General features: G+C 53.7%; 8 protein-coding genes across 8 annotated transcripts; 7 read left to right on the top strand and 1 right to left on the bottom strand.

The window, feature by feature from the left end:
* Positions 1-322: 322 nt before the first annotated feature.
* On the top strand, positions 323-2,437 carry BDW74DRAFT_149044 (deoxyribodipyrimidine photo-lyase PHR1). Its single transcript, XM_073723832.1, has 2 exons — positions 323-1,532; positions 1,583-2,437. The coding sequence occupies exons 1-2, from the start codon at positions 370-372 to the stop codon at positions 2,124-2,126; spliced, it is 1,707 nt and encodes a 568-aa protein (XP_073586099.1). The 5' UTR covers positions 323-369; the 3' UTR covers positions 2,127-2,437.
* Positions 2,438-2,533: 96 nt separating this feature from the next.
* BDW74DRAFT_149043 (Arabinolytic transcriptional activator arar) lies at positions 2,534-5,716 on the top strand. Its single transcript, XM_073723831.1, has one exon. It carries the CDS (start codon positions 2,643-2,645, stop codon positions 5,163-5,165), a length of 2,523 nt encoding a protein of 840 aa, XP_073586098.1. The 5' UTR covers positions 2,534-2,642; the 3' UTR covers positions 5,166-5,716.
* A 232-nt stretch (positions 5,717-5,948) lies between these two features.
* Positions 5,949-7,324, top strand: BDW74DRAFT_123700 (uncharacterized protein). Its single transcript, XM_073722092.1, has 2 exons — positions 5,949-6,490; positions 6,554-7,324. The coding sequence occupies exons 1-2, from the start codon at positions 6,201-6,203 to the stop codon at positions 7,110-7,112; spliced, it is 849 nt and encodes a 282-aa protein (XP_073586097.1). The 5' UTR covers positions 5,949-6,200; the 3' UTR covers positions 7,113-7,324.
* A 758-nt stretch (positions 7,325-8,082) lies between these two features.
* Positions 8,083-9,074, top strand: BDW74DRAFT_176140 (uncharacterized protein; the record flags this gene model as incomplete). Its single annotated transcript, XM_073728530.1, has 3 exons — positions 8,083-8,622; positions 8,687-8,938; positions 9,006-9,074. The coding sequence occupies 3 exons, from the start codon at positions 8,083-8,085 to the stop codon at positions 9,072-9,074; spliced, it is 861 nt and encodes a 286-aa protein (XP_073586096.1).
* A 763-nt stretch (positions 9,075-9,837) lies between these two features.
* Positions 9,838-15,941, top strand: BDW74DRAFT_176139 (tetratricopeptide repeat protein; the record flags this gene model as incomplete). The annotated part of the gene is made up of 3 exons (XM_073728529.1): positions 9,838-10,209; positions 10,253-15,262; positions 15,309-15,941. 3 exons carry the CDS (start codon positions 9,838-9,840, stop codon positions 15,939-15,941), a joined length of 6,015 nt encoding a protein of 2,004 aa, XP_073586095.1.
* Positions 15,942-16,283: 342 nt separating this feature from the next.
* BDW74DRAFT_176138 (endonuclease/exonuclease/phosphatase family protein) lies at positions 16,284-17,858 on the top strand (the record flags this gene model as incomplete). The annotated part of the gene is made up of 5 exons (XM_073728528.1): positions 16,284-16,484; positions 16,548-16,804; positions 16,877-17,158; positions 17,238-17,408; positions 17,468-17,858. The coding sequence occupies 5 exons, from the start codon at positions 16,284-16,286 to the stop codon at positions 17,856-17,858; spliced, it is 1,302 nt and encodes a 433-aa protein (XP_073586094.1).
* A 17-nt stretch (positions 17,859-17,875) lies between these two features.
* Positions 17,876-20,124, bottom strand: BDW74DRAFT_149035 (glycoside hydrolase family 76 protein). The gene is made up of 3 exons (XM_073723830.1): positions 19,916-20,124; positions 19,591-19,838; positions 17,876-19,538 (listed from the first exon to the last, which is right to left on the bottom strand). Exons 1-3 carry the CDS (start codon positions 20,022-20,024, stop codon positions 18,498-18,500), a joined length of 1,398 nt encoding a protein of 465 aa, XP_073586093.1. The 5' UTR covers positions 20,025-20,124; the 3' UTR covers positions 17,876-18,497.
* A 922-nt stretch (positions 20,125-21,046) lies between these two features.
* Positions 21,047-21,713, top strand: BDW74DRAFT_123661 (uncharacterized protein). Its single transcript, XM_073722089.1, has 3 exons — positions 21,047-21,118; positions 21,173-21,637; positions 21,696-21,713. The coding sequence occupies exon 2, from the start codon at positions 21,242-21,244 to the stop codon at positions 21,581-21,583; it is 342 nt and encodes a 113-aa protein (XP_073586092.1). The 5' UTR covers positions 21,047-21,118; positions 21,173-21,241; the 3' UTR covers positions 21,584-21,637; positions 21,696-21,713.
* The last annotated feature ends 1,125 nt before the right edge of the window (positions 21,714-22,838 follow it).

Raw genomic sequence — 22,838 nt, 5'->3', positions numbered from 1 at the left:
AGGAACAGCTTCAGGGTCCATCCGGCCGAATGTTGTCTCTTTCCCCGTGTTTCGCCTCGCAATTGTGATTTGTAGGGGGCTTGTGAAATGCAGATCCTCAAAACTCAATAGGCGAGTGATCAAAAACCTGAAACCAAGCTTAAGAGCAGAGCACTGTTAAGCATAACCTTTTCATTAGCACAATGTGCAATGGCAGACTACGAGGTTGTAACTGAAAATGTAGTGAACAATAGGACTGTTTACATGTCTTGACGTCAGATCCCGCGATCCCGATCGATCGATCGCAGGAACAGGTACATAAACGAGGACCTCGCCAAATCCTTCCACCTTCAACAGCCAAGGACAGAATAGACTTCACAAGCCTGGACCATGCCCCAAAAGCGCAAACTCTCAAATGGGGCCGACGAGCGATACCATCCTAATGCCCAACAAACAGCAGAGTTTGGCATTGTGCTGCGCGATTTCTATCCGCCGGAAATGAGCAATGCGCGATGCGCAGCCTACACCAGCGGAACGCTCGAGCGGCCAATTGAGGCTTGGCAGAAGGCATATACGGAGACGAGCGAACAGCGCAATGCGGTCAGCGCAAATGCGGCCGTGGTTCACTGGTTCAAGTCTGATTTACGCTTACACGATAATCGCGCCCTACAAATGGCGTATAATGTCGCTCGAGAGCATAAGATCCCACTTATTACACTTTACATTCTTTCGCCCGAGGACTTGACGGCGCACCTATCTAGTCCTGCGCGTGTGGACTTGACGCTGCGGACGTTAGAGCAGCTGAAGCGAGACCTGGGCGAGCTAGATGTACCTCTATATATGGAGACACAGGCACATCGCAAGGACATCCCGCGACGCATTATAGATCTTTGCCACAAGTGGGGCGCGAATCATCTCTTCGCCAATCTCGAGTACGAAGTTGACGAACTCCGCCGCGAAGCTAGGCTGCTCCGCCTCTGTGCGGAGAACGGGATCAAGTTTGAGACAGCCCATGATACGTGCGTTGTGCCACCGGGTCTTCTCTCTTCGCAGCAAGGGAAACAGTACGCTGTATACAGCCCATGGTTCAAATCGTGGCTTATCTTTCTGCAAAACAACCCCGAGTACCTGGAGGTTTCGGAAGATCCAACCTCAAATCCAGGTGACGCGAGACGGTATTTCAAAGAGTTATTCGACTGCCCTGTGCTGAAGGCGCCGGAGAACAAGAGGTTTGATGACGCGGAGAAGGCGGGCCGCATACGCCGCGCTTATCCGGCTGGTGAGCATGAGGGATTACGGAGGCTTGAGGCTTTCCTAGAGGAGAAGGCGGCTGCTTATGATGACGAAAGGAACTTTTTATCAGGAGAGACCACCTCTGTGCTCAGTCCGTATTTTGCGTCAGGGGCACTGAGCGCGAGAACTGCTGTTGCAAAGGCTCGCAAAGCGAACGGGGACAGGATCTCCCGTGGCGAACCTGGGTATATATCGTGGATTAGCGAAGTGGCCTGGCGAGACTTTTACAAGCATGTTCTGGTCCATTGGCCGTTTATTTGGTATGTCAACCTGCCCCTGATACCAACTTCGGAGCAGCTAACATGACTAGCATGAACAAATGCTTCAAGCCTGAATTTACAAACCTCAATTGGTCCTACGACACCACACATTTCGAAGCCTGGACACTCGGAAAAACAGGCTACCCCATCGTTGACGCCGCCATGCGCCAACTCAACACATCCGCGTGGATGCATAATCGTTCCCGCATGGTCGTCTCGTCATTTCTCTCCAAGGACCTGCTCATCGATTGGCGCCGCGGCGAGCGCTACTTCATGGAACACCTGATTGACGGGGACTTCGCCTCAAACCACGGCGGATGGGGCTTTGGCTCAAGCACGGGTGTAGACCCGCAGCCTTACTTTCGGATCTTCAACCCCATACGCCAGAGTGAGAGGTTTGATCCTGAGGGCGAGTATATTCGGCGTTGGGTACCGGAGCTGCGCGGAGTAGAGGGAAGCGCTATCCATGCGCCGTATGAGAGGGGTGCTGGGGATGTTGCGAGAGCGAATGGGTATCCTGAGCCCATTGTTCAGCATGCGGCTCAGAGGGATGTGGCGTTGAGGAGGTATAAGGATGCTGCGTCTGGAGGCTGAGATGAGTAGGTCCGCAGCCTCTAGTCTACTAGATGCCTTTATCACATTTCGACTTCCCCGACGAGTACTATGGGATGACCGCGACCAACCAAACTCACACCAACCCTGATCCATTCGTGAGTCTAAGGGGTCGGGGAGTTAGAATATCAGCCCTTTTTATGGTTAGGTAGGTGCCCACCGACTGGCTAATATGAGGCTCTAAAGCCTATTTTAAGTCATTGCAAACCAGGGAGTTATCCTAGTAATACACGTATAGTCCACTTTATCATGCGAATGATAATTCCAAGATACAATCAGACCTAGTGTCCAGGTGATCTAGAGCTTACCCTGTCCGGCAAGAAATACGGGGTCTCAGCCTAAAAGGGCTAGCCAGGTGTCATGCGGAGACCCCAACACCCCGCCGAAGGAACACCCTTGCTTTTTCCTGCTTTCTTCCAGACTTTTCCATCCATCTCACCCTGTCTCTCGGCCTTCCGATCGTGCCATCGTCTGTCGTTTGCCGATGCCGTTCCTGAAATGGCATCTTCCCAACAGGGGAACAACACCGTCCCTAACGATCAAGCCGACGCGCCCCCAGACTCCTCCACCAAGCGCCGATGGAGACGCAACCGCATAGCCTGCGACTCATGCCATTCCCGTCGCGTACGATGCGACCGCCAATTTCCCTGCTCACGCTGTCTCCGGAGCGAAATCAGCTGCGAATTCACCCGTGAGCGTCGCAAGCGAGGTCGTATCGCACGATCCAAGCTGGCCGAAATGGCAAAGGATAAGACCGAGAGCAAGGAAACGCCCGCTCCACCGAAGATTACGAATGGCACATCGGCACTGACTGGGATAGACGGCGAGGTTCCGAGACATGCATCCCCCACATCGACATTTCACCATCGATCGCCACCAACAAATAATGCTCCAACCGTCTCCGCTCCGAGTGTCGACGGGCGACGGTCCCAAGCCGACCCGCAACTTCCCGCCCGAAAACCAGAACCGGGAGGCAATGTGACCGAGGAATGGCTCGCGGGGACACATGTATCACCGGCTTCATATGAGTTCTTGAACGGACCAGCTTTCAGTGACGGGCCGTTCCCTCGGATGTTTGACGTTTGGAATGGGGTCGATCTGGCGGCCTATAGCGCTGAGACTTCGCAGGGATCCAAGGCGACCAATGGAACAGCGCCGTCGACCTCTACGGCGCCATTGAAGTACCCGGTTCTACAACCACTGATGCCGTTTGTTGAGGCCACATTGCCTCGGAAGCTTGTCTTTGACCTGCTTGATCTCTACTTCACCAGCGCCTTCTCTACTCATATGCACCCCGTATGTCACCACATCCATTGCTATGTCCTGCGCAAAGCTTCTTTCCTCAGCAAGGATTTGCCGCGCTCCAGCAGTCCGGCACTACTATCGAGCATGTTATGGGTAGCTGCGTTGGATGACAGGGCCTTTTCGTTACCCATCTCTCCTCCTCAGCGGAAGAGAATTTGCCAGTTTCTTTGTGCACTGACAATCCGCTTGCTACGGCCATTGATTCATGTTTCGTTCAAAGACCAGGGAGGTGCCGCAGAAGCTGTTGCGGCGGCCGCGGCGGCGGCCACGAATGACCCAGCGTTTGCTGGTGTTGGCCCGGATTTGCCGCCTACTACAGTGCACCACCCGTTTGAAGGAGGAGGAGATGATAGAGGGCTTGTAGGGCCGGCAGGGTCCCTCGACGATGTTATTACTTACATCCACGTCGCTTCTATCATTTCGTCTAGTGAGCAAAAGGCCGCCAGCATGCGATGGTGGCATGCGGCCTTTACCCTCGCACGAGAGCTCAAACTAAATCAAGAGATCGAAGTGATGCCGAGTGGTGAAAACCAAGTCGAAGGATCAAGCCCGCCGTTTGGGTACTCGCTACCCGGCTGGGATGGTGCTGACCCCGGTCCCGTCTTCGATTACTCGAACCCAACCCGGACTAGTCTCAACTGTGTCTGCGATCGGCAAGAGCAGAACGCTATCACTGAAGAGCACCGGGAGGAGCGGCGGCGGACCTGGTGGCTTTTGTATATCATGGACCGCCACCTTGCGCTGTGCTACAACCGGCCACTGGCTTTGCTAGACGCCGAGAGCGAAGACCTGCTACTACCGCTTGACGAAGCATCATGGCAGTCAGGCGTCATTCACAGCAACAGTCCCAAACCGGACGGGCCTCAATGTCTACTTTTCGCTGACAAGAATAAACGGCGACTGTTCCCCAACTTTATCTGCCATGATCATTCTGTCTTCGGTTTCTTCCTTCCCCTCATGACCATCACTGGCGAGCTCATCGACCTAAACCAAGCGAGGAATCACCCGATGCTTGGCATGCGACTAAACGGCAAGGACGCGTGGAATGTCCATGTAAGTGAAGTTCTACGCCAGCTCGAGATCTACAAGGCTAGCCTGACCACCTTCGCCGCAACGACATCCGACCCGGAGGCCCCCCTTTCCGCCTATGCGCACGCCCAACCCGAACATTTACCAGCCGAGCCATCACTCTCTCAAGCCTACGCATGGCACACGCAGACGGTGATATCGTATGCGTCATATCTAGTCCACGTGCTCCACATTCTGCTGGTCGGCAAGTGGGACCCTGTGTCCCTGATCGAGGACAAAGATTTCTGGACGTCGTCCCCCGCGTTCGCATCGACCATTTCCCACGCGCTGGACGCAGCTAACTCAGTTGATCAAATTCTCCGATTCGACCCCGACATTAGCTTCATGCCTTATTTCTTCGGTATCCAATTGCTGCAAGGGAGCTTCCTTCTCCTGTTGATCGTTGAGCGGCTGCAGAAGGAGGCCGGGGAAGGCATCCTTAATGCATGCGAGGTGATGATCCGAGCGACGGAATCATGTGTTGTCACCCTAAACACCGAGTACCAGAGAAATTTCCGACAGGTCATGCGCAGTGCCGTCGCCCAAGCGCGGGGGAGGCCAGTCAATCACAGCGAGATACGCCACCGGCGCAAGGCCGTCCTAGCGCTATATCGGTGGACAAGGAAGGGGACCGGGTTGGCCCTCTGAGGCCCACCGTTTCCATTCCATCTGCCGGCATTGACTGTTTTTTTTTGCGGGGTGCACTAATCTTAAGCCGATTCATCGCCAAGTACTCCGGGCACTGACTGTGATGGCTGGCCCTTATAGTCGATCCTGCCCGGAGTTGAAACGGGCAGGATCCGTCCAATGCTTAAATGCGTGGACATTACTTTTCGATATATATATCAGGATCTTGTATTAATGTACATACGTACTCTGGCACGATGTTGGCCACCGACTTTTGGTGATAGACGTACTCCTGTACGATGTAGTGATTGTCCTTGTTCTGGAAGCAAGAACCTTGCATGTGGAAAGCTGCTGGTGTCCCATGATTCGTCTCCGCATTTTCCAGCTGTCCGAGGTCAAGGGGAAGAATCCAGACCGGAGATTTTCCCAGTCAGCAAGGCCTTTCCCCAGACAGGGTTCAGCGCAGCGAGTCGGTTAATTCGTCTTTTACCGAGCCCACACCAATCAGCCGAGATTTAGCCCGCACCTGCATTTGCTCAATCATCACCCTTGGTCTCCGCACAGGAACTCAGAATCCGGGGAAGACTCGGTTAATACCTAGGGCAGGGACCTGAACCCGGTATTCTCACTCTCGCCTCCCCTAACGAGATATTATCACACGGTCGGTTCTCCAGTCGCCACGCCACGCTTCTGCAGGTCTCCTTCATTTACATGGATGGCCGGACCTGGTGTGGGGTGAGCGCGGCGGACAGCGAATCACCGCTAGCTCTCAATTTACCGAAATATGCTTCTGGTGTTTGTAGTCTGGGGACTAGCTCGACTGCAATATTATGGGGATGGTTCCTCCATTTGGCCGCCGTTCTCGGCCTGACCCCTTCATGACCTGACCTGATGAAGTTGATTCCAGGTTTAAAATTCAAGGACCATCCCAGCCTCGCCTGCTTCTCCGACAGCTACTTATCTCCAAGTTTCTAGCCTGAGCTGTTAACTGCCATGCGCATTGATTGAGAAGCTACCTGCGATATTCCGAGCAGCACAGTACTACCAACGAGCACAATGACTGATACCAGCATGCCGTGCGACGTCCCCAGCTGGGGATTTGATTCTATGAATCAAGAGCCGACCTTCAGCCTCGAGCCTGGGGTTGCGGGTGACGAGGAGCTGTGGTATAGAAGCCAGTTCGGTATGCAAGGCTTCGATGTACCTCCATGGCAGCAGGTCGAGATGAACCAGGCATACGGATTCGCGACACCGGCAGCAGCGAAGTCGCCGTACCAGCAGTTGTCGCTATCTCCATTTCAAACAGGCCGCGCCTTCTCAAGCCGGTCGGAGAAGCTCTCACCAAGGTATGAACAGGGACCTACGGAACACAGGGAAGAGGAATAGTCGCTGACTGAGCCGTCGAACAGATTCGAGAATCTACAAGCAGACAGCAGTCCGTATTCTCTCGATGGTCTTCTCCGAACCGCGTCGCAGCTGGCGACCGAACGCGCGCTTTACATGAACATCCCCCCTGCCAGTGCCACCACTGCCAACCCGCTCTCTCCAATGGCGGAGCCAGGCATCAGCTCACCCAGCGCAATCTCGAGCCATCACTCCATAGCCAGCGATACAGACGATCACGACGTCCCAGCCTTTGAAGTTCCACAGGTGTACCAGCTCCCACAAGCCGACAACAGCAACGCTAACGCACCTGCATACCTCACATCACGCGATGTCAAGGAAATAAGGCTCACCCCATTGGAGATGCCCGACGGGACAACTCGGTTCACCGCTAACTGGCTCCCCGTTGACCCTCAAGGCGGCTTCACGATCCGACCTCCATCTCACCACCCGATTGGCATGGACCTCGACCCAGAATTGATGGATTACCAGGCACCATTGCATCAAGACCACGGACAGAGTCACTACAATTACCGCAACGCCTTCATCTCGCTTGATAATCTTGGAAACGAAGCTGGAGTGTGATGAAATTGAGCACCGGCATTTATCTCCACTTTGAGTGAGGGGTTTGCGTTAGTCGCGGCACCACTCCGCAACCCTGCCTCCGCTGGTCGACAAAGTCTCGACTCTAGACTGGACAGGGTAAATGAACAGGCGGCCTCGGCTAAGGATAGATTAACTGCCCGCTAGCGCGCGAATACAAGGCAACGGAAACACCGCCAGCAATAGCAACCAAGCCGCGCCGATTGCCTCACCTTGCGTCGCCGAGAACGGCGCAAACGTCGCAACAGCGTTGGGCTCCAAGCGCCAAGCCACCCTGTTGCACCACCCGCTAATAGCCTAAGTCAAATGGCCTGACGATGACTCGATTTCTCTTGGCTTGAGAGGATGAACGGAGTCATGAAAAATTCAGCACCTTATCTATTGACTGGCGTGCACGTTGCCAAGCATGACGGGACTGCATAGACTGGTTCATGTCCTGTCATTGTCTTCAGAAGACGAAGACCAAAAACGAACTAATGCGATGTATATAATTAACGAGCCATGGGTTTATCTGATTTATGACACAAAATGTACTATATATTTGGTTTTATTGGCGTTGTGAGCTGCTTACAAAATATACCCCGGATATTTACTTTACAGAAACCCTAACCGCGTGACCTTGCCTACGATGTTTGTAGACAACACAGATATTTACGTCTACAAAACTTTGAGTAGATAGATTTCATTGTATTTTCTTCGCAGAGAGCCCTAGAAATGAACCAGTCTATCAGTAACAGCTACCCATATGTTCCCACGGTCCACCAGTCTAGCTCAAAGTGACGTCCATCCCCGCACCGACGAGCCTCGGCTCATTAGCGATCATCCCAACCGCCGCAACTCCCGTCAACACAAACCAATCTGGATCCAATTCAGCTCATCCATTGCTCTACATCCTCTTTCGCACACTCTCATCCGGAGCACCGTTCTATTCTACTTGGAGATCCAACACAAAATGCCCGCCCTATCCCTCCACCTCCTCTCCCTCTACCCATCCATAACGGCCTCCACATTCCTCTCCGAGCTCAGAAAAGCCGCCAGCACAAAAGTAATCGTCGCCTCGCGCCCCCGCCGCACCATAATATCCCCTACACTGCTCGACAAACGCCCCCTGCTTACCGAGAACTGGGATATCCTACTACTATTACAACCACCAAACCCCCGCGAACCGCTCTTCCCGCCAACCCTCGCCTCACACATCAAAACCGAGTACAAGATCCACGTCGGAATTCCGAGCAGGTTGCTGAGTACATACCCCGAGCGCGATGCGGCACTGAAGCGAGAGAAGAATGCACAAAATGTGCCATTGACGGGGAGTCTCGACGGCCTAAAAGAGAAACAAGCGAAGAACGACGGACAAAACCTCGAAGTCAGCCCGGAACTATTTGAATTTATGGAGGAGTTCACGAAGGTGCATGATAAGCCGGTGACGATGCTGAACTTGCTGCATTTCCATTTCCCGGGCGGGAAGGAGGAGTACTATAAATATGGACAGGTTCGCTTCTCCCATTTATGCGTAAAATGCGTGTATACGATGGATGCTGACTCTGTAAGTGCAGGGCTTCAACCCCGTCGCTGCTAAACGCGGCGGAAGCGCGAAGCTCGTTGGCAATGTCATCAGGCCCGCGGCTGGGCCCTCGGCAGCGGCGAACTCGGACTCGGGGTTCTCGGATTCCAGGGGACGTGTGGATCGGCCGGAGGAGGAGTGGTGGAATGAGATTTCTATCGTGCATTATCCGTCCATCAGGCATTTTTGTGATATGCTTGCCGCGGAGGACTATCAGGAGGTTAATCGGAAGTATAGGCTTGGGGTGAGTTCTGTCTGCTTTGCTTTGAGGAACGGGTAAAGTGTGGGTGCTAATTGATGGTTGTTGTTAGGCATTGAAAGATACGTTCTTGCTGTGTACTACTGAGTTCGATTTAGAGGGGGAGGTGGCGAAGCTGTAAGCTCAGAGAGCTCTGGTTAGAGTGCAATTGGAGTTTCCGGTATGTATGGAGCAGGCAGCTTGATTGATGGTGCTTATGTTTTTCTATTCTTGTTCGATCCAGCATGATCTCGACCTGTATATGTTGCCGAAACTCGCCAGCCAGCGGGCTATACTCTAGGAGATGTATATCGGAAAGTAAACAATACTCATCTCAAATATTACTAGATGGTATTATTGACCTCCAGAATTGTTTTGGGTTGGAGGCGGGAGAACTATACAATGGGTTGAATAGGCCCCCGTGATGCATATTTTCATTCTGTCCTGTTTCTCAGCACATTTCCATCTCGAGTTCTTCTGTTGACCGACCTGCATCATGAGCTCGTCACCGGAAACGCCGGTTAAGTCAAGATCCATGGGTCAAGCTTCCGATCTATTGTTCTCCAATGATTGTCGTTCCTCTACGTCCACCCAAGATTCCGAAGCGAAATTCCCTGGTTGATGTCATCAACACCACCACAAACCAGACTCTCACCATGACACCACGACTATGCCAATTGCGCGTCCGTTGACTGAGATAGCCTTCCCCGCAGCCACGGCGTCCGGTACAATGGCTCCCCCAATAATGAACTTGCGGTAAACAGACTCGTGATGTCAGATCTCGCGGACACCGGTCAAGGTGCAGCCCATGACAACATTGTCGCGCCTCGTTATTTCTATCTATCACAGTCGTCAGTCGGAATCTGGCCGACGCACCAAAATCCAAGTCACCATCGCCGTACAGCATGTCTGGATACAATGCCGCGTCGAACAGCATGCCCTCAATGCAGGCTAATGCCGTCGACAGCGGCCCAACTTCCCTTCCGATTCTGCGGGGCGCGGTGGACACCGTTATCCAGGAATGCCATGGGCGCCTGGGACTTACCTCCAATGAACTTCAAGCGAAATCACCGACTGTCGATGAGTTCTTCGATGCTATAGCCGGGGAGCGGTTGCGCCGGATGCCAGCGGATGGCAGCCGCTTGGATAGTACTCTGCGCCGAGCATCGCGTTTGGCGTTTGCGGTGGCCTCGTTGCGCGATTCGGTTACGAGCTTCATGGATGGCGCGGAGGATGCGACGAAGATGATATGGGGAACTACACTGCTTTTGTTGGAGGTAGGTTCGCAGCGTCCATACAAGACATCGCTGACACTGTTAGATGGGGATTGACAACATCGAAATGATCGATACTATCTTCAGCCGATTCGGTCGAGTCACATTGGGCATTTCATATTTGCTTCAGCAAGAGAACGACTTCCAGATGTCTAGGGCTTTACAGCGAGAGGTTGCCGAGATTTACGCACACCTACTACAATTGGTTGTTCACATCTCCGTGGAATACCGGCAGGTTATGCGGACACAGAATTGGCAGTCCATGAACGAGGTTATCAACCATGGGTTCTTCTGCTATTTCAACCGGTTCACCAGCCATTGGCGCCGAATACGCAAGGCCAGCTGGACGGCTGTGAAGTCCAAGATGCAACATGTCAATCTAGAAACTGTATATCAATTCCTCGAGATTCAGGATCGCCCTCTTCAGATGCTGCTCGAAAGCCAAGCCCACTCGCTGGCAGGCGGATCGTTTTCGTGGTTCGAATCTCATCTAACTACCTTCACCGTTGGCCCGCGGAGCCTGATGCTTGTGCGAGGAAACCCAGGCGCTGGGAAGAGCGCGCTGGCCCAGTGGACAATTGAGCGCCTACAAGTCTCTTCCGAGTACGACATCTGGAATGTCATTCCTATCGTAATCCGCTCCGATGTACATATCACGACGTTGACCCTTAGCATTCTCAAGGGTATTTTGATACAGATGCTTGACTGCTGCGTAACGAGCCGCAAGACTCAGGACGCTATAATTGCTGTGGTGACCGATGCCATGACAGAGGCCGAGACAGGTGCTACTGACCCTCAAGTTGAGAGCCTTCTGTGGACCGCGATCCGCACGGCCGCCCAGTCGAATCTGCATTTCATGATTGTTGTTGACGGAATGGATCAGATAAAGCACGCGACGAGCAGTGTTGGCGCTTTCCTTGAACTCTTGCAGGCTACCGTTGTCGATACCCCCTCCAAGTTGATTATCTTTACCCGCCCATTGGGCAAGGACCAGATCCCGATTCGCGAGACTAAAACTACGCACCAGGTTGTAATGGATGCGCCGATCACAGAAAGCGATCTGAAAGCTTCAATCTGCGACCTAGTCACTTACGATCCGGCATTTGCTGGGCTGAGTTCGTCTCAGCGGCAGCCCTTGATACATGCAATCGGCGCCCGCTCCCAGGGTTGCTTTATATGGGCGCAGCTGGCTGTTGAGGAAGTGCGAACTCAGCACACATACAGCGATATGCATGCAGCGGTTAATGAGATTCCCAACAATCTGGGCGGGCTTATCGATCTGCATCTGCGGAGCACCAACCTACAGCGACCCGGCACCCATAGCCTTCTTGCCTGGCTTACGGTAGCAGAGCGTCCGCTGCGGCCTCACGAGATCGAGCAGCTGCTGTCAGTTGACACGCAAAAACACAAGCTATCGACGTGGTCTGGAAACGTCGAGCGGGACGTATTCGAGCCACTTAGACGGTTGATCACGCTTCGAGACGGCTTCGTCACCTTCCGCCATCCTATCGTCCGTGAGCACATTCAAGCAAGAGCACAGATGAAGAAGGTTGTTACCTTCACTCTGGGAGATGCGCACCATGATCTTCTAATCCGCTCGTTGACCTGGGTACGTCGTAATCTGACGGACGAGATACCCGTGGCTTGGGATAAAATGACTGTCCTCGCGCGAGACCGCTACCTCGACGCATTCATTCTGCTGGAGTATACGGCCCGCTACTGGATGTCGCATATGCTCTCGTCCAGCATGGCAGTGGATGACGAGCTTTCTTACTCGGAGGCTTTCCAGCGGGCCCTTCCTGACTCCGTGCTATTCTCTCAGTTGGAGCTTACCAATCAAGAATCCCAATTCAGTCGCTCGAGCATCACTACCTTGTACAGGATTGCAGTCACCGTACGACGGGATGTGCTGGGTATGGACTCGCCAGCCGTCCTACAGAGTCTCGTTATCAGCGCCCGTGCGGCAGACCGGGCTCAGGCGCCGTGGGCTAATGATCATCTGTACGATGCATGGACACGAAGTCGTATCCGGCTGGGCCCAACCGACGCCATTACACACGACCTTGAGCAGCTTCTTGTTGCTACTGCTGAAGGCGCTGGAAAGGCGGACCGTGCGGTTGGTCTCAGGACAGATGCACTCCGGGGGATGGCCTTGGACGGCTGGGAGTCATCAGACATTAGCTTTGCTCAGCGGTTACAATATCTCGACAGACTTGTTAAGGCTTGTGACAAGGAGAAGCAACGCGACAAGGCGTATGAAGTCTCAAAGCAGTTCTACCACAAAACTGTCAAAGTATATGGCCCGTACTCGTCGGAGACCATGGCATCTGCGGAGTACCTTACCAATAATTTCTGGATCTCCCCTCCGGATGATCTTGCGTTGGAACTCGCCCAGACGAAGTACGAGACTATGGTCCGTTCGATGGATGCGTCGGATCCGCGGCGTGTGGAATATTCGCTCTCACTGGCCAAGATGTACGAAGAGAACTCGCAGCCGGCGAAAGCCGAGGAGGTCTTGACAAAACTGTGGAAAAGTCTATGCGGTCCCGATAAAGAGCACAAGGCACCATGGGACCGAAAGACAAAGGTTGTATTCTATTACTCAAAGTTCCTCGAACGGCAAGGGCATCATGACGATGGCGCTGCTCTTCTGCGCCAGCTGTCGACTGATCTGGAGGCAGAGGGGGGTGTTCGGTCTTCGTCGATGGCCAGCCGTGCGCAGCAGTTGAGGCGGGAGGCTCGTGAGATGCAACTATACGACATGGATCGTGCCCTGGGAATGCAGCTGTGGAAATACTACAGGTCCACAGACCAGATGTACAACCCCGATGCTGTAGCTCTGGCACGAAATCTCACTGAAGGAGCTATTCCTGCGGAAGGACATGCGGCCGACATGGGAAACCTTTCAGTAGAGGAGAACAAAATGCTTCCTGAATGGATCGACAGCATCGCGTCTGCCACGACTGGTGAAGCGAGTGTGCGCATGCCGCTGCTCCGACTATGTCATCAGTTAGCACGTCAGCACATGAAGGACGGGCAGTGGAGACAGGGAAGTGAAATCGTTTGTGCGGTTTTAAAACACACATGGCCTAGCTTTGAGAACCCTGCGTCCAAAGACAAGTTCTCGTGGGATGAGGCTCCCATGATGGCGGATTTAGCGCAGAATCACGCATACTGTCTTTTCCGACGACTAGACGTTCCGGCAGCAAGTGTTGTCTATGGCAATGCGTTCAAGGCGGCCATAACGGCTGAGCAGGTTGAGGTGCAGTCTGTTACGACGGTTGTCAAGACCGTGGTGGACTTCTACGAAAGTACATTCCAATTCGACAAAGCATTGGTTCTCCTTCGCCAAGTCAGTGAGTTCTTCGCGTCGAGGCTGGGTGAGGAAGATAAGCACACGCTTGACTGCCGCTACTACGAGGGTGACCTCGCACTTCGCTTGGACCGCCGGATAGAAGCCGAGAGCAGCTACCGTCACCTGTACAAGGCGTGCATCAGGGACGGCAAGATCTCAGCGTCGGGTGTGCGTGCTGCTGTAGCCCTAGTAGCACTATATGAGCAAAACAAGAACTGGGATGCCGCTTTGGAGGTGTACCACCACCTATGGTCAACGCTGGTGCGCTTTGATGAGAAAGATGGCTACGATCGCGCTCTCCTCGAGGGGTTACTGCCCAAGACATACACTGCTTACATGTCGCTCCTGAATCACTCTGCTGTAAACGCGAAAGATACGGAGCGCTTGCAGGTAGCCTCTGAACATCAGCAGCTATGTCGCAAGCTGTACGGGCCGACACATGCTCGGACACGCGACGCAACGCTTCTAGTTGCAGAGCTGTCCGCAGAAAGCGATCAGCACTCGGGCGATGCGATCCATCTGTACCAGCAGATCTTGAACACACACGACTGGGTTCCGCAGTCTGAAGCCACCCATGCTTTGAAGGACATGAAAGACCCACTCTCGATTGACATCAAGCACCGCATGGCACAACTGTATTTGCGTCACGGCCAAGCAACTCCCGAGGCGCGTAAGCTGTACATGGAGGAGCTTGCGCTGGCTAAGCAGCAGCAAGGCCTTTCGGCTCCAACGACTCTGTTGTGGCTGCAAGAGATCTGTCATATGTACTCTAGTGCTGAGTCTACCACGTCGCGTCAGCAGGGTGCACAGATTCTAGGTGGCCATGCTGACGAAGTCATTCGTGTCACTGGGAACCAGCAGACGCTGGCGGAGCGGGGCCGCAAGTTAGCAGAGATCTACCTGGAGTGTGGGTACATCGACGAAGGTAATGCATTGATCAGCAGTCTACGCCAGGAGGTTATCCAAGAAACCCCAGCTACGCACCGTCAGGCCTTGGATGAACACCGACCAGCAGTTTTTGTGGCGGCATTCGAGGAGGTTTTCGGCAAGAGGCAATCATTACGGGAGATCCTTGACGAATTGACCCACGAAGGACAGGTCTACAACAACTTCCAGCAGAGCCTTGCGAGCCACGACCTCATGCCGACACTGGCAGCCGGTGACAAGCTACTTCGCCTCCAAAACCAGCAGAAGCAAACTCAAGCAGCGAGAAACACCGAGGTCCAACTCTATCAGTACTTCTGCAATACGCTGTCCGTGGCGCGGCCAATGCGTTCGAAAGAAGTTGTCCAAATCTTCTACAACATGTGTCGCCGCGAGAGTCTCAATGAAAACTACACATTTGACATTGTGACAGGAGTTACGGCTCTGGTGAAGGAAATGTGCAACGCCTCGAGGTTTGAGGATGCGGCGACCGTTACAGGTGTCTTCCATTCCTTTGCACATTTGACCGATAGCTTGCGAGCAATGGAGACCATCTTCACGGCTGTCAAGCTGTGCTTGTATCTGGCCGGATACCAGGTCAACAAGTGTACTGATGAAGGAGTCGCAAAGAGAATGGCCGTTGAGTCAGAGATGCTTCTGCAGGGGATTATGAAGACAGCGAAGGAGTTGCCGCTGCAGTTCACTGAGTTGCCCTTTACGGAGCTCAACGATCTTATCACTGTGCTGGGCGAGCATGAGATGTTTGATAATCTTGAGGTATGTCCCAGTCAATTGCTACCAATGGCTAAAGCTAACCAAGTAGTCCATTCTCACCGAGCTCTGGACATCCCGAATGATCCAGAAGACCTGGTCCCTATCCGCAGTCGTCTGGATCGGCCGCCGCCTTGTCGAGACGCGCTTCTGCCGTGGCCATGTCAACTCGGCAATCCAGCTGGGCAAGGACATCTGCTATAACCTCCGTCAAGTCTGGGGCAACTGCGATCCGGCAACCCTAGAGATGAACAAGCTGCTCTCTGGACTATACACCGCATCTGGGAACTATCTTGCTGCTGCTGCACTGCATGAAACTGCACTCGCTGAGCTCCTGAATAGCGATGAACACGGCAAAAACGGAGCCGTGGAAGCTGTAACGCAGCATCTTGAACTCTTACAGCACGCGCAGATGCGTCTAGCTAAGGAAGGGCAGAGTGCAGCGATCGATGCGGCGACCGCACAGGAACGCGTGCAGCAGATCGCGACGAAGTTCGGTCTCCCAATTGAGCGGTTGCAATCTGCATCGAGCGATGAGTCTGTGGGTATGTGGCAGCGACCAAGACGGTTTAGTCTTGACGTGGAGGAGGCAGAGAAGCATGAGAACCACCTGCGGCAGTCGAGCGGGTCGGCGATGCTGACGGGGAATGCCGGTGCAAAGAGGATTTCAATCATGGCGTTGTAATTATTCTTCTCTTCATTGTATTGTTGACTGTGATGTAATTGTACTATGTTCGTGTACCTAGTTTAGTGCGTAGTAAGTAATGATCATGTGCTGTCTCTGGCTGATGTAACTGGTTCCTGGCTAACAGTCAATATAACCCGCGGCCTATTGATGATCGTCAGGGCTAAACGTGTCTGTGCGTATATTAATTAATCAAATGAGATTCTGCAGACGGTGACTAGCTTCTTTAGCAGCGGAGGTGTTGACAAGATGAGCATCTTTTCCTGGATGGTTGTGTATAAATATGTCGTTGCCTACCCGGCCAGCTTGTCTTTTCGCTATCAAAGGCAAGAACTAAACAAAATGAGGTCCATCTCTTCCCTTCTCCTCGCCAGCCCAGCCTTGGCCGCAACAACAGGATCCTTCAGCATCCTCTCCTTCAACGTCGCCGGCCTCCCTGACATCCTCAACAACAACGACGTCCCTGGCGACAAAACCGAGAACACCGAGATCATCGGCGAGCGGTTCTCAGAGTACGGCTACGACATTATCCACGTCCAGGAGGTACTTTCCCCTCCATTTCCATCAAACCTCCCATCCCTACCAATCTCTCACTAACAAGCACAGGACTTCAACTACCACGCCGCCCTCTACTCCACCGACACACATCCCTACCGCACCGCAACCTCCGGCGGCGTCCCCTTCGGCTCAGGCCTCAACACCCTCTCCAACTACGACTGGATCGACAATGCGCGCGTCAAGTGGGACACCTGCTCCGACGCCAGTGGGTTCGACTGCTGGACGCCAAAGGGTTTCACGGTGATGCGGGTGAGACTCGACGATGGGGTTTATGTTGATGCGTATAATTTGCATGCGGATGCGGGGTAGGCCTTCTTTCACTTATCTAGAAGTAATCCCTGCTGTAGGTGTATGGAGTGCTAATGTACAGTATGCAGATCCGAAGACGAAGATGTATCTGCCCGCAGTGCGAACCTCCAGCAGGTCGCCGACTACATCTCCGCCAACTCGATCGGCAACGCGGTGCTCGTGTACGGCGACACGAATGCGCGGTATACCTCGGCGGGCGAGAACATCCGAGTCTTTGAGACGCAGAACGGGATGGTGAATCCGTGGGTTGAGATTGTGCTTGAGGGAGTCCAGCCGACGGAGGGGACGGACGCGGTTGTTTGTGAGAATCCGACTACTACTGAGGCTTGTGAGACGGTCGATAAGATCTTGTATGTTCTCGTCTTACCTTTTCGATTTGAGGCGAGGAATGTGGAATTGGGAATGGATGTGCTAACGAGGTAAACGCAGCTACCGCGGCAGCCCAGCCTTAACCCTCCAAGCAACATCCTGGGCCTACGAGGACGACAAGTTCCTGAACAACGGGTCTATCCTCTCAGACCATAACCCCATTACCAGCGAGTTTACCTGGACGAAGAGCGACACCTTCAGACTGAGTAACCTCTACGGCGGACCCCACGGGTATTCCTCCTCCTCCTCACCTGCATCCTTGTGGTCACTAAACTGACAAGCCAAGATAGAACATGGTTCAACGACCTCTCCTCTCTAAGCGACACCCCAAAACTCGCCTCAATCTCGATCGCCGGCGCCTCACGCCTCGACAGTCTAACCCTAACCCTCAGCAACGGCACCTCCATTACACACGGCGGAACCGGCGGGACAGCGCAGAGCCTCACGCTAGCCGAAGGCGAGGCCTGGACGACAACGAAGCTGTGCCAGGGGAAGTACAACGACCACACGCGGATCTTCTATATGGCTGTTACCACGAGCGAGGGGAATGAGATTGCCGCTGGGACGGAGACGAAGGAGTGTGTGACGTACGAGGCTGAGGAGGGATGGGGCGTTGTTGGGGCGTGGGGGAGGGAGGGGGATGAGGTTGATATGTTGGGGGTTGTTTATGGGGTTGTTTAGAGGGCTGGCTGGAATCAGCTTGCCCGGGTGTTAGGGTTAGCGCGGTGGGGATAACCCTCAAGCAGCACAGTAAGGATGAAGAATGAACGGCGTGATTGTACGGACGATCCATACGTTACACACGACTTCTATGGCACCTAGTTTGATCTTGCTGTCTTGTCGTGTTGTACCATTGTGCACCATACCATGGCTGTATATGTACAAGCTGAGAGCTGCTGGCCGGGTATCCGCTGCCCCACCAAGTGATGAGCTGGCTTATTGTCTCGGTTGAAGAATCCCGACGCGTGCGGCATTCCCGACTCGACCTTTAGACTTGGATACGATGTGTCCTGTTTCAGAGTTCGGAAGGCTGAGTGCAAACCCCCGGACTCGAATACGCTCGAGGCACTGTCTTACACCGCGGTCTAGACGGCTCGACGTTGACTCGGAGGAGAGCGAGAGCGCGCCCGAGCTTGATCAGGATCAATGTCTCAAGCAAAGAGAGAAAGAAATTGATTAGTTTAGTGCGGTGCGGTGCCAACTCAAAAAAGCACTCAGAATGAAAGTTATACTCCGACCCAATCCAGGTATGCACCACCAATGAAAACAAGATAACAGGATCCTCGAAAAGCCAGTAGATTTTCAGATAGCCAGCGCAAATCACTGCTGCTTCACCAACCACCAACCCGCCGCAACAATCCCCCCGCCCCAAAGCACGGTCAGAATCCAACTCCCCACCCGGTCCCCAGTCGAGATATGCGGCAGCGCATCAGGCGTGTCGTCGTTGTACGTGTCGAGAAACTGCTCCTTGGCGTTGGGATTCGTGTCGATCGTCTTGGCCGAAATATCATTCAGCAGCATCAGGTTCGCTGTGATCCCACCCAGCGCAGCCTGCTGCACTTCGAGCCCCTGGATCCCGTCCCACGTATCCTGGTACCACCGCGAGCCGCAGAGGTTGGACTTCCCGTCCGCAGACCCGTCACAGGCGCGCCCGATCGCCGCCGCCGAGCCCTGCAGCTTGGGCGTGACCTTGGCCCGCAGCTCTGGCACCAGGATCGCGGCCATGGCAATCCACATCGAGCTCCAGCCCTTGAAGTTGAGCATATTCCTGTCGCACGTGTGCAGCGGCTCGCAAGCGACGTCGGAAAACACCAACCCGTTATACCCCTTGCTCGCATCCGACGGAAAAAAGTACCCCAGCAAATGGTCCAGCAGGCCCTCCGTGCGATTTGCCCACTTCGCGTCGCCCGTCGCGTTGTACATGTACGCCGCGCCGGCGATATACGTCCCGTAGTTATAGCTCCACTGCATCAGCCCGGCGTCAATGCAGTCGTTCGAGCCGGACGTGCTGTCCGCGACGCGCCAGTCGCTCGTCCGGATCAGCGGCGACGACGCGCTCCAGTCCCAGATCTTCTCGGCCCAGTCGAAGTACGTCTGGTTGTTCGTGAAGCGGCCCAGCCGCGCCGCCAGCTGGAACAGCCCGCCATTGGAGATCGAGTTGCGCAGCGTGTACCCGGCCTGCCACGGGTGGATCTGCCAGGTGATGCCGCCGTTGCAGGCGCGCTCGTCCCACCGGTTGACCTGCATGGTGAAGACCGCGCGCGCCAGCGAGGTCCAGGTCGGCTTGCCGCTGACTTCGGGGAAGCCGGTTTCCGAGGCTGTGATGGCAGCGAGGCCCCAGAACATTTGGTCGTCGTTGCCCTGCTACTGATTAACTTCTCATCTTCGTTTTTATAGTGCAGGGGGGACGTACAAGCCACTGGCTGTAATTGGAATCAAAGTAGTCGTAGTTCCGGCCCGCCTGGAACATCAGGTCGTGCGAGACGACGGAGTTGTGCTCGTTGTAGCCGGAGACCTGCCAGAACTGGATCATGGTCATGAACATGGCGCCCGCGACGTACCAGGTGTCGGTCAGTTTGCCGGGGATGCCCTCGGTCTGGTTGGCCAGGTAGTATTCCCACATGGGGCCGGTGATGGTCTTGCCGGCTTCTTTGAGGGAGTCTGCGGGTGCGTCAGTATGATCTTTTCTTGATTTACATTTCGCTTCAATATCGAAGGAGATGGATGGAGGGAGGTACCCTTATTCGTCACCTCAATTGGGATATCCGCTACAACGACCCCGAGCTGGCCCAGCAGGAGCAGGGCCCCACCCAGGGACAGGGAGAGTTGGGAAAAGCCCCAGCGCATGCCTGCGAGCAAGATGCAAGGCTAGATTTAGGTTGGAGATGGAGGATCGAGGTGGCGGGAGATCACAGAACAGGGAGTAGTGTCTAGTGCAGGAACGACATTAACGTAGGTAGGAAGATCGGACCGGGAGGACAGAGGTCGGATGAAGAAAAGTCGCGCCTGATCGCGGCCAAGGACCCCTAAACATAGCCGCAAATCAACGCCCGCAGCCTGGTCCCTTGGCCTGCACGCCAAGCATGGCTCAGCCCCGGGTGGCGGTGTGTAGCCAATGGGAGGCTGTTTTGGAGAAGGACGCCAAGGGAGACTGGGCCGCAAGGGGCTAGCGGGTCTCCGGCTGCTGATGATAGGGGTGCTGAGTCAGCGGATCTAGTTTTCTTCTTACAGAGTAAAGGACACGTGATTGTATTGCCTTGGCACGCTCTTGGCCTGAAGAACAAGGCAGGGGCCAGTGGTTCAGTCCACTACCATAGTCTCTCTGATCATTTCATCATCCGCGAACACTCTTTCATATGGCCAACCCTACTGAACGCATAAAGAGCAGAGCCTTGCCTGAGGATGACTTGAAAGGAGATAGGAGAAAGAGACAGGAGATAATAAAGAAACACAACTGGAAAGAAAGATCTTGTCTCCATTATGCCCAGAGATGTCAAAGACACTTCCCTTCGAGTCAGGCTCTTTTCACACCTTTTGCACGGCAAAGCAGGGTGGAGAAAATTTCCCCCTCTTTGACTGTATCAGACGTTGATACGCTCATCCAGGAAGTGCAGACTTGATCCAGGACACTGAACCCAATGGCTCGCTTGATAGGCAATAATCCATCAAAGATTCTTGTTCCATTTGGAAGGCAGAGGCAAGGCTTAAAAGGATGTAAGTTGCCCCCCGAATTTCGACACTGCACTTGCTGTTCACTTCCTTGTGCACGGACTAAGGCCATTTACGACATTCTGTGATTCTTCATTTAACATGTCAAGCCAGAACAATGGCTGCCCGCCAGCAGCCTTTACCGCAGAGATACTTGACAAAGCCGGAATTTCCCACGTTCTCTGGGGCCTTTGGTCATGGGGCATCACTAGCAGGTACCAGTTCTTCCTGAGGTAAGTTGGCAGATTTCCAAAGACCTGATTGACCAAATGACTAACCCGCCATAGGACATTGACTTTGTGATTGAGGACAATAAGCTCGAGGCCGCGGTGACCGCGCTCCAGGCATCGAATCGCATGCGTTTCTGCACAAACTCCCAATGCCAGGAGATACAACCGGACAAGTTCTCTAACGAGAAGCACCCTGTTTACTTAGACAGTGATGGTTGCCGCCTCATTACTTCCATAATGGGACGAGACGTCTTTGCCCAGAACCGCCACTATATTGTTGCCGACCAGCACTTCCATCTCGAGGCCTTTTGGCGCGGCTATGAAGTACTTCGGCTGTACCGGAAGTCCCGAATTCTCTGGTGGCTGCCGGAGCTTCCCCTTGGACTTGTCTCGGATGAAACTTTTATATTATCAACTGATCCCTCTCTAGTGCTGCCGGCAGACGGAGGCTGGGGCACAGGCCCCTGAACAGGCGCCAGTTCTTACCCGGTCAAGAGCCTTAGAGTGACCAGGCTGTATGAGGTACGTATTTTCCTCTCCGTTAGAGATAACCCACCTAATGTTTCTATCTTCCATGCAGTCGGTGATCCTCCTTTATTGCATCCACTGGGCTGCCATTAACCAGTCCGACCTTGGACTAAGTCGCATGATAACTCAAGGTGTCGTGGATCAGCCCGGGGATCCTATTTTTGTCGAGACCAGAGACAATCTAAGGCCCGAGTTTAGGCCACTCTTCGACGCCTGGCAACTAAGCGGCCCATGCGTTGGGCGGCTGAGTGAGAATATGAATTTTGTTCTCATGCGGCTCCGTAAGAGATTGCTAGCCGGGGAACTGGAGCAGAGCCAGAACATGCCGCCTTTGCCTCCTATCAAGCTCGACGAGTTGGTGCAACTGCCTGAGCATGAGCGGTAAAAACATGGTTCAGCCTCGTCGTCTAAAAGCAGCCTTCGCGCCGTGAGATTCAACATCTCTTTTGTTTAAAGTTTTCGCCGTCGTGGCTTGCGTCGCTTTCGTCACCGTCTCAGTCGCTTGTCTTACTTTTCGAGCTCCCCTGGCCCAGACACTCGTTTTCTTATAGCCAATGTATAAGGATTCAACATCCTGTGCTCTTCGCAGTCCTTCCATCTGTAACAGCTTTCCACCTGCGGTTCGTTAGGTGTGATGTCAATGCCCCTGGCTCATCTGACCGTAGCTAGAGAAGGAGGGTGGAGGAAAAGGAGGTCAGTCAACACGAGATGTCTCAGCAACTGTTCGAAACATTCCCACAGACTTCTTGCTCTTCACCTATCAGGAAGCCCTTCTGGAACGTTCATCAAAACTTCTTTGTCTTCCGTAGCGCATCCTACTGGAGACTGGCTTGCTGGACCAGAAGATGGCTGAACATGCAGCGCTCTGCTGCTAGGCTCACTGTTTGCGCATGGGGCATACAAAAGCTCTTCCTTCACCCACCTTGAAATTCATCTCTTCCCAGCTCTCATCCCACCTCCAGAACTCTTAGTATTTATTATTGCCGCTTCTCTTCTAAGTCGTAGTAATACGCCTTTTCTGTTCTCATTGCCTTCCAACCCAACTCGAGATATCCTTGTCCAAGTTCATCAAGATGTGCACCTACAATGCTAATGTGGTGAGAGAGGCCGCTAAAGAAGTCATTCAAGTGATGGGGGCGTGTCGTCCAATACAGGGATCGGGTTGTCATAGTGATCGGCCAGGCTGCACTCCAGC

Source organism: Aspergillus multicolor (genome assembly GCF_047715735.1).
Source record: "Aspergillus multicolor strain CBS 133.54 unplaced genomic scaffold BDW74scaffold_6, whole genome shotgun sequence".
NCBI classification, from domain to species: Eukaryota; Fungi; Ascomycota; class Eurotiomycetes; order Eurotiales; family Aspergillaceae; genus Aspergillus; species Aspergillus multicolor.
Note: the sequence above shows the minus strand (reverse complement) of the source record. Positions and strands in the feature narration are given on the sequence as shown.